Raw genomic sequence first — 15,355 nt, 5'->3', positions numbered from 1 at the left:
CCTAGCATTTCAGCGTTAATGCATTCCAATTGCCAGAATAAATTAATACTCCGGCCATTTGAATGTATTAAAGTGGAACTTCACCCAAAAGGGAAAGTTCTGCTTTTCTTCAGCCCCCCCTTGCTATGTTGGAAATGTCTTTTGGGGGAGGATGCTGACTTTTTAATAAACACACACTTACCTGTCTCAGTATGCAGCACTGTCCTCACCTGGCCCAGCTCTTTGCCACTCTTCAGATCCCCGGTGCCAGCATCTTAACTATGGGCAACTGACTAATGCCTTGTGGCTTCCACTGCTTGAGCTGCACTGTGAATGGTCCTGCAGTCTCCTGGGACCTCTGACATGCCCCCTCCCTCCACCCACCCTGCAGCATACTGGGATACGTCAGAAGTTTCAGGAGACTGCGGGATCACTTCAGGTTGACCCCTTTTGCAGGTATAGCTATGTAAAACATTAAAAAGAAGTGTCTACGCTATTTAAAATCCATTAATACACTGTCTCAACCTGCTCTGCAACATGCTCAGTTGCTCTCCATTTTTTTCAGGCACTGTGCCAAATTTGTAGAGGCCGATCTGCTGATTAAAGAGGAAATAAACCTACTGATTTAACAGTTTCAAAAAACAGTTACATGCCCGGAATGTAACTGTCACATTTGCTTGTGTTCTCAACCAAACTGTCAAACCATCAAATGACTGGTGTTATAACTGATGGCAGTTGCAGATCAAACAGATGGCAGCTTCCTTGGCTGAAGGCTAAAGGATTAGAGTGTTTGGTTCTGCTTTAACAGCTGCTCAGGGCTCTGGGCTTCAACAAAATGGCAGCCTCTAGCAAGAAGAAACAGGAACAATGCTGGAGGCAATTTACAGCACACTAATGTTGGTAGCATAATTATGTGCAATGTATGTTTGTTGCTAAAAAACATTTTTTTTAATCAATTGTTATGAGTAAAATTCCACTTAACTTCTAGTCGGACTTCTTTTTAAATGTATATAGGGGAACAGAAAAGAAGTATATTTTAAGTCTTACCTATAAAAGGTCATCATGCAGCCAGTGATGGTCATGTTCATTGGTACCTGAGCTGACATCCTTCCAATCAGAATCATCTTTTCACCAGTGTCAGGGTGAAAGGCAGAATCATATACGTACTTGGCTCTCCACAATTCATCTTCAGTGAGTCCTGGCTGCACAATCCCATGCCTTGAAAAATAAAAACATTTTATTAGACTTCTTAATGTGAATTTTAATTTTTTTCTTTAAAACTATCCTTCTTAAGAGCAGACACCGTAAGTAGCCTGCTATTATCTTTATTAGTCAGAAAAGTCTCTTTATGCCCTTTTCTAAAACATGATGGTTCTAACACTTCAACGTATTATCAACCAAAAAAAAAAAAGGAGTACTTGCTTCTGCCCACTGGCCACACATAGTCACTTTACATGAGCAGCTAAGTGCAAGGCTTACAAGCCAGTCCAAGGTTCCCCATAGTGGATCTGAGGTGTTAATAAAATAGTCGGGGGTCAAAAAGGGGTCAGTAAAATGTTCGAGGGTCAAGAGATGCTTGATAAAATGATGGAAGATCAATTAAAGCGGTGGTGAACTCAGCTTTAAGACTTGCACCTACAGGTACAGTAAGCCTATAATAAATAATGCTCATCTGTAGGTACAGTGAATGTGCACCGTTTAGGAGATAGACATTTTTACAAGCCGGTGACATCACTGGAGCATGCGCACTGTGCTCTGAAAGAACACACTCTAATATGCTGTTCGTTGAGATTGCTGTGTCCTGACAGTGACAAATGCACGGGAGTGACGTCATCGCAACCCAGCCTTCAAACGGATGGAGGGAACAAGAGAGACCGGGTGAAGATGGAAGCACTGTCAGCGTGCCACTGGACGGCTTCATTTTAGGTAAGTCTGTCATAATGTGCTAGTATGCAGTGCATACTAGCACATTATGACTTAAACTGTCAAGGGCACAATTTAATCGTTTTTTTATTGTCTGACTTTACGATCGCTTTATCTATTCTTTTAGGTCTTTGTGGAGCTCCACATCAGTCCCTAGTCTTGTAGGTGAATTGGCCAGTGGCAAGACAATATTACCTGGGGTTGGATGGTCAGCTGCCAGAGAGGCCTTGAGCAGCTTTTATCAGCTGTGTACTGTTACTGGTCTCATTTACAGCCTCAAACTTTGTTGGGATCAAGTGAGAACTGATTCCTGTGCATTACTAAAAATTACCAAGGGGAAGTATTGACAATATTGATAAGAATATTATTACTATTATTGCTATTACTATTCATGGTACTTTTATTATTTACGTTTCAGGGTCGACAAACATTCTGAAGTCTCATAAAGGGGGTCAAAGAACTTGGGTGACAATTGTGTTTCTATATAGATACAGTACAATGAGTGTGGTCCCCAAGACAGTAAGAATCCACTCACACCAGCTGCTGCATTACAATGTACAATAAGCTCTAAATTCTGTATGTTACTGCCAAGATTACTATGAAAAAGTTTAAAAAAAAAAAAAAACCTGAAAAAACGAAAATGAATGCAGCCTTCACATCTATGGACAAGTAAACTAAAACATAATACTTTTTTACTTTGGGGTTTAGATCTACTTAAAGCAGAACTCCGAAACAGAAATTATATTACATATTTGTACAAGTGCATCTATACCTTTAACCACTTGCCTACCGGGCACTTATACCTCCTTTACCAGGCCAATTTTCAGCTTTCAGCGCTGTCGCACTTTGATTGACAATTGCGTGGTCATGCAAGATTGAACCCATATAAAATTTTTATCATTTTTTTCTCACAAATAGAGCTTTCTTTTGGTGGTATTTATTCGCCGCTGGGCACTTTACTTTTTGCGCTATAAACAAAAAAATTGCAAAAAATTTGAAAAAAAAAACAAACTTTGTTTCTATTATAAAATTTTTCAAACAGGTAATTTTTCTCCTTCACTGATGTGCGTTGATAAGGAAGCACTGATGGGCAGTAATAGGCGGCACTGTTGGGCATGGATAGGCAGCACTGATGGTCACTGATAGGCAGCACTGATGAGGTGGCACAGATAGGCAGCACTTATTAGGTGTCACTGACTGGTGGCACTGCTAGGCATTGACTGGCGCAACTGCTGGGCACTGACTGGCGCAACTGCTGGGCACTGACTGGCGCAACTGCTGGGCACTGACTGGCGCAACTGCTGGGCACTGACTGGCGCAACTGCTGGGCACTGACTGGTGGCACTGACTGGCAGCACAGCTGGGCTGCACTGATGGGCACTGGTGGGTGGCACTGATGGGCACATGTGGGTGGCACTGATGGGTGGCACAGGGGGGTGCACTGCTGGGCACCGATCAACAGGGCACTGATGATCGGTACCGATCCCTGCTCTGACAACTGCCAGTTCTCGGCAGTACTTTCCTCATGTTCTGACAGCGTGAGGAAAGTCCAGCCGAGAACCGGCAATTGCATTTCCTGGTGATCAGCGTGTCATTGGACACAGCTGATCACGTGGTAAAAGGCCGCTGTGATTGGCCTTTCACCACATCACGTGATCAGCTGTGTCCACGCAGGAGAGCGCGTTCTGGGAGGACATCATATGACGCCCTCCCAGAACTGGCCGGCCGCAGTGTAGCCGTCATTCGGCTACCTGCGGTCGGCAAGTGGTTAAATAACCTGTTCATCTTGCACTTCACAGTTCTCTTGTCTGTTAGATATCCAGCCTTCTTTGTTCAGTGAAGAGCCCTCTGTCCCCCTCATATCCTGTTCACAAGTCAGGTGGCTTATGTGCCCTCTCTCCCCTCAGCCACCGGTCTTGTACAATCCCCTCTGTAGTTTTTAGTAAAGAGGCAGGGGACAAGTAATCACGCTGCTGCTCACTGCATCCAGGAGACTTGGTGGCCAGAGTAGCTTGGTGAGCAACTGTAAAAAATGCAAAGGTGATCAAATACCACTGAAAGAAAGCTCTATTTGTGGGGAAAAAAAGGACATAAATTTCATTTGGGTGCAGCACTGCATGACCGCACAATTGTCAGTTAGAATAATGCATTGCCGTATCGCAAAAAATGACCTGGTCAGGAAGGGGGGAAAAAAATCCTCTGGAGGGCAAGTGGTTAAAATCAGCAAGGGAAGTCTCAGAAGTTTTGTTTTACAGCTCTTTTGCTGCTAGGAATATGTAAATAGTACAATGTCCACCGTTTGGTCACAGGTGCACTTTAAGTTCAAACAGTGCATGGAGGAGGTTTCTGTCAATTTCAGCCAGCTAAATCACTGTGTCTTCCTTTTTACTAGTAGCACTTGACAGAAAAAAAAGTGTGTCAATACTATTAATCTCTTTGCTATAAATCTCGATACGGCACCAAAACAAATTATAAAATCGGTGCTTTCTGAGTTTTTAGTGAGTCACTCACAGGCCACTATATTAGGTACACCTGTTCAAGTGCTTGGTAACACAAAATTGCTAATCAGAATGGCAGCAACTCAATGCATTTAGGCATCTAGACGTGGTGAAAACAACTTGCTGAAGTTCAAACCAAGCATCAGAATGGGGAAGAAAGAGGATTTAAGTGACTTTGAATGTGGCATGGCTGTTGGTGCAAGACTGAGTATTTCAAAAACTGCTGATCTGCTGGGATTTTCACACAACCATCTCTAGGGTTTACAGAGAATGGTCTGAAAAAGAGAAAATATCCAGTGTCGGTTGTGTGCACAAAAATGCCTTGCTGATGTCAGAGGAGATTGGGTAGGCTGGTTGCTGCGACATTCAGATGGTAGGGTCAGAATTTGGCGTAAACAACGTGAAAGCATGGATCCATTCTGTCACGCTGGGGGTGGTAATGTAATGGTGTGGGGGATATTTTCTTGGCAATAGCAAGGTGTACCTAATAAAGTGTGTATATATATATATATATATATATATATATATATATATATATATATATATATATATATATATATATATATTTTATATTGTAAACGACACCAGGAATATGTTCTGGGTGGCAGATACATTTCCCCAATATTTGGGGTGTGGTCTTCTTACGTGGGACAATTGCAGAGACATTTGCAGTACTCTTTAGATGGTTAAATTTGTATTAGGGTCCTTACTAGCAGGACTTTGGCCCCAAATGGGTAAAATCCCAGGTGAGGGAGGCTTAAATGGCAGCAGAGGGAAATCAGACCAGGATGTAGGGATATTGTAATTATATAACATATATATATATATATTTTTTTTAAAACACATACTGTTCATTCTTGGACAGGCCAGTGACAAGACCACTTTACACATCAAAATAACCCTTTGCTATTTTAATTTTACGCAAGGACACCTTGGTATTTGGGGAATGCCTGTTTATCTAATTAGACATTTCAAAGGGTACATTGGGCCCATTCTTCCACACAAACAGTCTTCAAATCTTGAAGGTTCTGTGGGCCTCTTCTGTGCACTCTGATCTTTAGTTATTTCCATTTTCTATTGGATTCAAGTCAGGTGATTGGCTGGGCCATTCTAGCAACTTTTATTTTCTTTCTTTGAAACTAATTGAGTTTCCTTGGCTTTGTGTTTGGGATCATTGTCTTGCTGAAATGTCCACTCTCGATTCATCTTTATCATCCTGGTAGATGGCAGCAGATTTTTACATATTTCCATTCACTCTTCCTTCATTGACATGAAGTTTGCCAGTACCGTATGTTGAAAAACATCCCCATGATGTCTTTCTGAAGCTCTCCACAAATTGATCCTTGGCTCTTGGACATCTCTTCTGATAATTTTTTTCACTCCTCTATCAGAATTCTTGTGAGGAGCACCTGGTCGTGGTCGGTTTACGGTGAAATGATGTGCTTTCCACTTCCGGATTATGGCCCCAACAGTGCTCACTGGACCATTCAGACGTTTAGAAACCCTTCTGTAAACAATGTCATAAATTTGTTTTGCAACAATAAGGTTGCAAAGGTCTTGACACCTTGGTAATAAGACACCTTTTTTTAGGCCATCAGTTGAAACTGAACCAGCTGATAATTTGTACTGAGAAGGGGAAGGATTGCTTTATAATTACTGATCGATTTCAGCTAGTGTCTTGGCTTGCCGTACCTTTTTGCACCTCCATTTCTACATGTATTCGATACTTTTTCCCTGTGTCATTCCAATTTATTACGCATAACTTAATTTCTGAACTTATTTGTTTTGGTTTCTCTGTATGCATCGATTAAATGTGTTGTTACTGACATGTGGTGGAAATTTCATGTCAATAGCACCTTTAGGAATATATTTAGTAAGCAAAATGGTGACTTGTTCAATACTTATTTTACGTGCTGTATATACAAACACATACACACACAATATACAGATATTTCCAATTCCAAAAAATTGGGATGCTGTATAAAATCTACAAAAAAAATAGAATTGTTTGTAAATCTCATGAACCCATATTTTATTCACAATAGAAAAAAAAATTCATATTTTTAAAATATGCCATTAAAGTGGTAGTAAACCACAGAATTTAAAAAAAATCCCCTGCAAGGCAATTGCATAATGTGCTAATATGCATCGCATACTAGCACATTATGAAGTACTTACCTTTGAATGAAGCCCTCAAGCGGTGCGCTGTCACTACTGACAGGGCTTCCATCTTCACCTGGTCTTCCTTCTGGGTTAGCAGACTCCAGCAGCTTGAATGGCCGAGTTGCAATGACGTCACTCATGTGCATGTGTGTGGGAGTCATGGCCACAGCACAGTACTCTGAAGAATGGAACAGTTATGCTGTTCCTTCAGAGCACATGTGGCGGTGACATCACCGGCTGCCAAAAGAGTGAATATCTCCTAAACGGTACAGGTTTAAGAGATATTCAGTTTACCTACAGGTAAGCTTTATTATAAGCTTACTTGTAGGGAAAAAAATCACAAAGCAGACTTTACTACCACTTTAGAAAAAAAAAAAAAAAACAAGGCCATTTTGAAATTGATGACAGCAACATGTCTCAGAAAAGTTGGTAGAGGGCCAGTGTAGCATCCCTCATAGCAATACTCTATAAATGTTTAGGAACTGAGGAGACCAGTTGCTTGAGTTTGGGGAGAGGAATATTGTCCCATTCTTGCCCAATATAGAATTCTAACAGCTCAACGGTACTGGTTCATCTTTGTTGTATTTTAGTTTTTAACCACTAGCCTACAGGGCACTTATACCCCCTTCCTGCCCAGGCCAATTTTCAGCTTTCAGCGCTGTTGCACTTTGAATGACAATTGCGCAGTCATGCAACACTGTACCCATATTAAATTTTTATAATTTTTTTGTGACAGATAGAGCTTTATTTTGGTGGTATTTAATCACCTCTGGGTTATTTTTTCTTAAACAAACCAAAAACCCCTGAAAATTTTGGGGGAAAAAAAAACGTTTTTTCTTAGTTTTTGTTACAAAATTTTGTAAATAAGTGATTTTTCCCCTTCACTGATGTGCGCTAATGAGGCTGCACTGATAGGCTGAACTGATGGACACTGATAGGTGGCACTGATGGGCATTGACAGGCATCACTGATGAGCACTGAAAGGCAGCACTGACTGGCACTGATAGGCGGCACTGATGAACACTGATAGGTGGCACTGATTGGCAGCACTAATGGGGGACACTGAAAGGCAGCTCAGATGGGCACTGGCAGGTAGCATGGATGAGCACTGAGAGTTGGCACTGATGGACACTGACAGGTGGCGCTGCTGGGGCTACACAGATCGTCAGGGCACACTGATCATCAGTGCTCTGATGATCTGTGTACATGTCCCCTCTGAGGAATGCCGATTACTGCCTCTCCTCTCATTACAAGCTGTCATCTTGACAGCTTATGGGGAGAGAAATGCTGATAACCGGCATTTCCCGGTTTACATGTGATCAGCTGTGATTGGACACAGCTGATCACATGACCGAGCCGACATCTTTGGCTTTTTCCATGGATCGGTGATCCGCTGTGTCCGAGGGACACAGCGCACCGCTGATCACCGCGTACTCCAGGAGGCGCGCATGCGTGGGTAGAATGGGAGGACGTCATACGACATCCTCCCAGAACGAGAGAACCACCTTGCGTCTGTCATATTACTATATGGCGGGCGGGAGGCGGTTAAAGGAGAAGTTCACCTTTTAGCAAATAAATAACAAATGCAAATTTTAATGCAGGTAAAAAAATGTGCATTTATTATTTTTGCCTACAGCAGCCTGTAAAAGGATTGCACCAGCGATGAGTAGATCGTTGGTCCCAGGCAGGTCTCCTGTAGATCTGTAAGTATATCTGCTTGCCCATACAGGATGTACCAGCAAGCATATATACGGACAGGAAGTTCATTGAGGACTACAAGCCAACAGCCGCCAAGGACTGTGAATGAATGACACGGCCGGTCGGGCAGAGCCCTGCATGGCCGTGTTTTTGAAAAATATGACAGCTAGCGAAGAGGAATATCCCCAGTTAGCTGTCAAAGCAGGGGAGCGCGTGCGGTCTGATCATAACATGTTACACCCTGAATATGGGTGAAACATGTTATGAAAGGTGAACTTATCTTTCAAGATGTGCCAAATATTTTCAGTTGGTGAAAGATCTGGACTGCAGGCAGGCCAGTTAAAGCAGAGCTCCACCCAAAAGGCAACTCGTCCCCTGCTTCCCGATAAGGACTGGTACCTTTGGGGAGCGGGTACCCGATTATGACAGGTATCCGTTCTGACCGCCTAGGCGATTAGAAGCATAAATTCTCCTCCCTCAAAGCCCCCACCCCCCGCAGTCTTCTGGGCTACTCGACAGGTCGTAGAAAACCATTCACAACGTGCAGCGCTGTTTGCGCATTAGCAGTGGACACCTGGCTGGCGATTCTATTTTACATTGAGGGACATTATTTTGAAATTGTTCGACAATTTTTAGATGCAACTTTTCACAGACTTTGAACCTCTGCCCATCTTTACTTCTGAGACACTCTGACTCACCAAGATGCTCTTTTTATACTGAAACATCTTACTGGCCTGTTTCCAATAACCCTATTTAGTTGTGAACTGTTCTTCCAGCTCTTCCTTTTTAGTATTACTTGCTTTACCATCTTTTTTAAGACGTGTTGCTGCCATCAATTTCAAAATGACCTTATATTTTTTTTTTAAATAGTACATTTTCTCTGTTTAAACATTTAATATGTTTTCTATTTTCTACTAATTACAAAATATGGGTTTATGAAAATTAAAATCATTGCATTCTGTTTTTATGTATATTTTACACAGCACCCCAACTTTTTGGGAATTGGGGGTGTATAAAATATTTACTGTATATTTAGAGAGACAAAGTAAATAGAAAATAGTATAGAAATATATATGGTAAATGGTTCTTTTGCACAACTGTGTCAGAACACAAGATATTACTTATTGCAGACGTGTACCTGTAGTCTTGAACAATTTGCCTAGCATGCTCCAGTTGGTCATTAGACAGAAGGATGTTTCTGGGGTCAGTTACTGTGAAGAAATGGTTGGCTCTTCCAACAAATGTACTCTGGTCCCAGCGAGGCTCCTTAATGTTAATATTTAATGGCAATTCACCTGACATCTTTTGAATCTGCACGAAAACAGAACAAACATGAATGCCAAATATAATATGTAAACAAACACAAAACTAGAGCAAAATAAACTTGTTCACTCATATTGGAATGAAATGATGTCTCTGTCCTGCGTTACATGAGAAAAAACATTTTTTTTTTTTAAAGGGCAATGCTGCTAAGCATTGCCAAAAATGCCACATTTTGGGGTAACATTAAACTCTAATATTAATACATGGGGAAGAATTATCAATTATTGAATCAGTGGGTGGTGAAAATTACGTTTTAGAACTAAAAAAGTAAAACCTAGCGATGAATACAAGGAGCACAGTCTACTTTCTGAACACCATTAGGTTTTGTGTGCAGGCATTAATGAATTGCAGCAGCTTGCTGTGATTTCTGAGCTGCATGGTGAGCTAGCTCACCCTTTTCCCTTCATCGCTAAGCGAACATGCTGGAGCAAGAAAAACGGACTTCTAACTGACAGCACAAAGAGGAGAAAGGTCAGTACAGACAACAGGCACAGGTAGCCCCCGGACTCCCTGTAACTCTGCCAGACTAAACATCTGCAGCCCTCCAACCCTGTGCCGCCTTTTATCCTTTTGTACAAACAAAAGACTGAGCCCACAACTTCCCTGCCAACACCTAATTCAGAGGAGATTAGTACAGTAGTAGCTGGCAGTAGCAGCTTTGTTGTGAATGATGGCGGCTGTGCTTACAAAAACACAAACTGGTTACTACATTTGTGTGAGAGGGACCGGAGTAGTAACTTTGGGGCTTGTGCTTTTTTGAATGACAGCCCCCAAATTCACAACACAAGTCACCAGCTACTACTGCAGTAATCGCATCCAAACTAGACAGAAACTGATGGAAAATGTAGGCTCAACTAGCATCTGCCCCATGATATGCTATCAAGGACAGAACTCACACCAAGTGAAATAAGCCTTCCAATGATGAATGATGAATGCAATAACAAAGGAACCAAAAAATGAATGATTCCAGAGAAAATGAATGAGGCCTCCAGAGAGGACTCATTTACAAATGGTTCCTGATCCTCAACGGCTTCCAATTCTTCTTTTTCCTTCTCCAGAGGAACTTCCTCCGACACGTTATCCTCCCACAAAGTGAAGGAGGAGGAGAAGGAGAGCCAGATTGCATCCCAGGTGGGTGGGTGAGAACTCCTCTTGCAGAACATGAGATGCAAGAGAGAGTGGACTGCGGGTGCAAGGGTAAGGAACAAAGGTGAGAACTTGTTTGTGGGTTTCCAGGGTCCTGCATCCAAAGTTTGGTATATCTTGCCATCTGCAGGATAATGTAAAGTGAATCTGAATATGTGAGGATTTTCGTAATGAAACGGAGCACAGCATGTTAATGTATTGAGGACAATGTAATGCAAAGAGGGCTTTTGGTCTCCTGTAGCATGTCTTCGGCCTCAAGCAGTCTCCTGCAGCATGTCTGCTGCCCCTGGCAGTCTCCTGTAGCTCATCTGCTTTCTCTTGCAGTCCCCTATAGCAACTCAAAGTTGCCTATAGCATGTCTGTAGTCTCCAGCTGGTTTCATATAGAATGTAAGCAACCTTTACAGGCTACTGGCACGCAGAATAAGTTTTGCACAGGATCACCAGCAGCATACACTTGTGCCAGCACAGGAATTAAAGTTCCCACTTGCTCCAGGGGTCTAGAAAAGATCACAGCAGTCCAGCAGCGCCTCATCAAACAAACAGACCACAGCTCTCCAACACTGTTTCCTGCTCCACACAACATCTTATCAACCTGCTGTTCATTCCTGCCTTTATCAGGCATCTCTTGCAAGTGTGTTAATGAGTAGTCTCCCACCTTCTGAAACCTCAATCCACAACCCCCCCCCCCTCCTGGTTCGGCTGTGTCAGAGGCAACATGGGTCACTCTGCAGTTTACTCTAGAGAGGGGCAGATTATCAGCATTCTGACTTGTTTACTAAGCCTACGTTCCACCATGAACTGCATTCATATGCTTGTTCTGTCTAAACCAGGTCAGTGGGGCATGGTCTGACACCAAATGGAACTTCCCTCCAAGGAGAAAATAGCATATGAAATCCAAAGCCCACTTGATGGCTAACTATTCTAGCTCCACTATGGCATGGTTTTTCTCAGAAGCTGTCAACTTCCTGATGAGAACGGCCATGGGTTGGTCCTTCCCAACTGACCTCTTTTGACAGAACAGCTCCTAAACTTTCACTGGAGAGGAAAGCTGGAAAGCCACTTAACAATGACTGACCATAAGGTTTAAAGTTACCGCCTGTTCCAGGGGTTCAGAAAATGTCACAGCAAACAAACAGCTTACAGCCCCTTCACACTGTGCCCTGCTCCATACAACATCTCATTAGCCTGCTGGCTGTTCCTGCCCTTATCAGGCCTCTCTCGCTTTGCATTCAGCAAGCTGGTGGAATAAAAAAAAACAAAACTGAGCCATGGCGCAGCTCGGCGGTTTGATTTCCATTTCTCTGGCTGGATGCAAATTGGTCACAAAAATGGTTAAACGTACAACCAGTACAGTTATCACTTGCCAGTGCTATGAATAGAAGAGACATTATGTACCATTGTTAGAAAATATAATACATGCTATCTGAACTAATATACGGTCAGTTTAAATATCGGCCGCCGAAAAAAAAAGCGAGGAAAAAAAAAGCGAGAAAAAAAAAAGAAGGTGCTGAAAATGGCTTGCTACGTCCCATAGACTTCAAAGCAAAATCGTTTCCCATAGACTTTAATGCAAAGTCACATCCCATAGACTTTACAGCGATACTAAAGGTTCATTTTTTTTTCTTTTTTGTAAAAAAACAAAACATGTCTATACTTACCTGCTCTGTGTAGTGGTTTTTGCACAGAGCAGCCTGGATCCTCCTCTTCTCGGGTCCCCCGCATGCTCTCTTGGCTCCTCCTTTCTGTCGGGTGCCCCCATAGCAAGCAGCTTGCTATGGGGGCACCTGCTGCTCCATGTGTCCATTCACACACAGAGTCATGGCTTGACCTTGCCCCCTTCTCTCTCATTTGCTGACTGGCTGTGATTGACAGCAGCAGGAGCCAATGGCTCCCACTTGCTGTCTCAGCCAATGAGGAGGCAGAGAACAAGGAATGCTGAGGTTGTCGTGCACATCTCAATGAGGTTCAGGTAAGTATTGAAGGGGCTGGGGGTACTGGTGCACAGAGGCTTTTTACCTTCATGCATCGAATGCATGAAGGTAAAAAAAAACCTTGAGCCTTTACAACCACTCTGCTTGGTCTGCAAAAACAGTTGCAATTGACTACAGTTTTCTTTAAGTGTTTCTTAAAGCCAGAAGGTTGGAATGTTAAATGAAAATAGTTTTGAGGCATGTCTGTGATTTTTTTTTTGTTTTTAATACACAATTCAGTGAACATTTTCCAAGAGTGGCGATTCCATACTTTTTGCCTGGGGTTGTAGCTAGTGGCAGTAGCAATTTTGTTTTTTTTTGTTTAGTAAAAAGAACAAACATTGCTGGGAAACCAGGATGAATCTCAACTTTGACTGCATTAATTAATAATGGACTATCCATTCATGTTAGACTGCATTTTCAGATTTTTGTGATGTTCATTTAGCCACATTTGACAGGTCTAGCTGCTAATCTGGAGCACCAAGTCACCATATTTGCTGCCACTGAGAACCAGATGTTATTACTGCAGGCAGAAACCCAAGACTGTATTTGGATATCTAACAAGGATCCAGCAAACAGAAGATTTTTCTTTTACACAATGCATAAAAATACACACTGCTATCCTATCAACACCAAGTACAATGTGCCAAACTGATTCCTAAGGTGAGGGAGCAGTTCATTAATTTAAAGAATAAGTTCACCTTTCATAACGTTACACCCCCATTCAGGGTGTAACATGTTACTTTAGCACCACCCTCCCATTCCCTGTTTTAACAGAGAGCAGAGGATCTTCTCCCCCAGCTCGCTGTCACAATTTTGAGTGTTCTTGAAGTTCATCGATTCTTCTTGTCAGTGTGAAACTGCCTGCTCGTATGATGTATGGGCAAACAGCTTACAATAACAGTCTGTAAAAGTACTGCATGGCACTCGCGATTTGCAGATCATGGGTGCAATGCTTTCCAGGCTTCTACACAAAAATAAATAGATAAATAAACATAATAAATGCACATTTTAACTGGAAAAAAAATGCATTTTTTTATTTTTTGAAGTGAACTTATCATTTTAACAATTTCAGAAGTCTCACCAAACTTTCTGTAGTACCTCTTGGATTCTGCTGTTTTTTTGTGAGCATGGGACTAGTGAAAATAGTGGCTTCAGGTTTCTTTTCAATACCACGCCCACCTTGAAAAAAGGCCAAAACAAAAATATTCTAATTTGATTCCCATTGGTTTTTTTTTAAAGATTTATTTAGCTGTGGGGATGAGATTGGTTCAGTCTTGGTTTATGCAAGTAATAATCTGATAAGTAACAGTATTACAAATTATGTAACAAATTTCCCATATCAGATACTCCAGATGAACATATGTCAAGGTGATCTTCACAACTACCATGTAAACATATGTCATTCTCCTTGGAACTATTGATCTTGCACTAACCAATAACAGACTGTTATTGACCAAGTAGCAAATTGAAGAAACACCAGTAGCAAACAGCGGAATTAAAAGGAAGAAATTACAATAAACAGTGCAATGAAGGCGTGCAGCAGTGTAAGTTTCACATGCAGTATAAAAACAAAAGAGGTCAAAGGTTTTCCTTTATTTTTTCTTTACAGTGTTGGCATTGCCAGCAGTATAAAAACAAAAGAGGTCAAAGGTTTTCCTTTATTTTTCCTTTACAGTGTTGGCATTGCCAGCAGTATAAATACAAAAGAGGTCAAAGGTTTTCCTTTATTTTTTCTTTACAATCTTGGCATTGCAACATGCTGACTAGTGCAAATCTCTAACAAATGACAATATCACATGCTTCAAATCCTTTCTTCCCCAGCACAAGGGAAGCAACACAGCAGACATTAAATATAAATCTACAAAACCAGCCTGAGGGCCAAGCAAAACAGCGTGGCAGATTTTCATTATGCAATTGAAATCTCATACAGTGATCATGTACTGAATGAATATAGCAGATTGGTAAGCAAATGCTTTAAAATTCATATTTCTGAGGAAAACAGAAAGATGAAATGCACTCTGTAAATACAAAAATGATTCACTTGACCCTAACCAACAGATACAACTAAATGGGGAATGTCAGCACAGCAAATAAACTGAGGAATGCTAATTGCTGCCTTGGGTGCACATGACCCCAGCAGAACCCCTCAGAAGGATCAGACTGAGGATAAGCTTACTTCATTTTCCAAGCGACACCCTGACGATTTCCTTTTAGAGAAGTATAACCCTAAGGAAATTTCATGTTTAAGAAAGTACTTGCGATGTAATCTTTTGCAATTGGATATTTTCCTCTCATCCATCCTCTATCTAATGTTTACAGGGAATATAAAAATTAGAGCATAACCCCAGTTAAAATGAATACTCCCCTCCTCTCTGGTGCTGCTCCCCCAGAGACACATCACTTACAAGGTCCAGCACTGGTCTTCTTCCAGTTTGAATGACTCCCAGCATTTCTCTACTCTCTTTCTGTGAATCAAAGGTGTCAAGGACCTGCCCCCCTCCCTCCCCCAGTACAACCCTGGCCAAAAGTTTTGAGAATTACACAAATATTAAATTTATCTGCAAGAAAACACGTGCAGTCATCACTGCTTTGCACAATAGGGGATTCACAGTCAAGGAGATTGCACCTAAACCAACCATTTATAGGATCA

General features: G+C 41.8%; 1 protein-coding gene across 1 annotated transcript in view; it reads right to left on the bottom strand.

Annotated features, from left to right (window-relative positions):
* SFXN1 (sideroflexin 1) overlaps positions 1-15,355 on the bottom strand; it is a 70,756-nt gene that overhangs the window by 43,432 nt on the left and 11,969 nt on the right. The window contains exons 2-3 of the mRNA XM_089673000.1: positions 9,400-9,572; positions 1,027-1,197 (exon numbers count right to left, since the gene is read on the bottom strand). Coding sequence (XP_089529126.1) covers positions 1,027-1,197; positions 9,400-9,563 — 335 coding nt within the window. The 5' untranslated portion in view covers positions 9,564-9,572. The remainder of the gene's footprint in view (positions 1-1,026; positions 1,198-9,399; positions 9,573-15,355) is intronic.

This window comes from Staurois parvus, unplaced genomic scaffold (genome assembly GCF_062004578.1).
Source record: "Staurois parvus isolate SC_StPar_1 unplaced genomic scaffold, SC_StPar_1.0 ptg000133l, whole genome shotgun sequence".
In the NCBI taxonomy this organism is placed as follows: domain Eukaryota; kingdom Metazoa; phylum Chordata; class Amphibia; order Anura; family Ranidae; genus Staurois; species Staurois parvus.
This window is presented reverse-complemented; position numbering and strand designations above follow the sequence as displayed.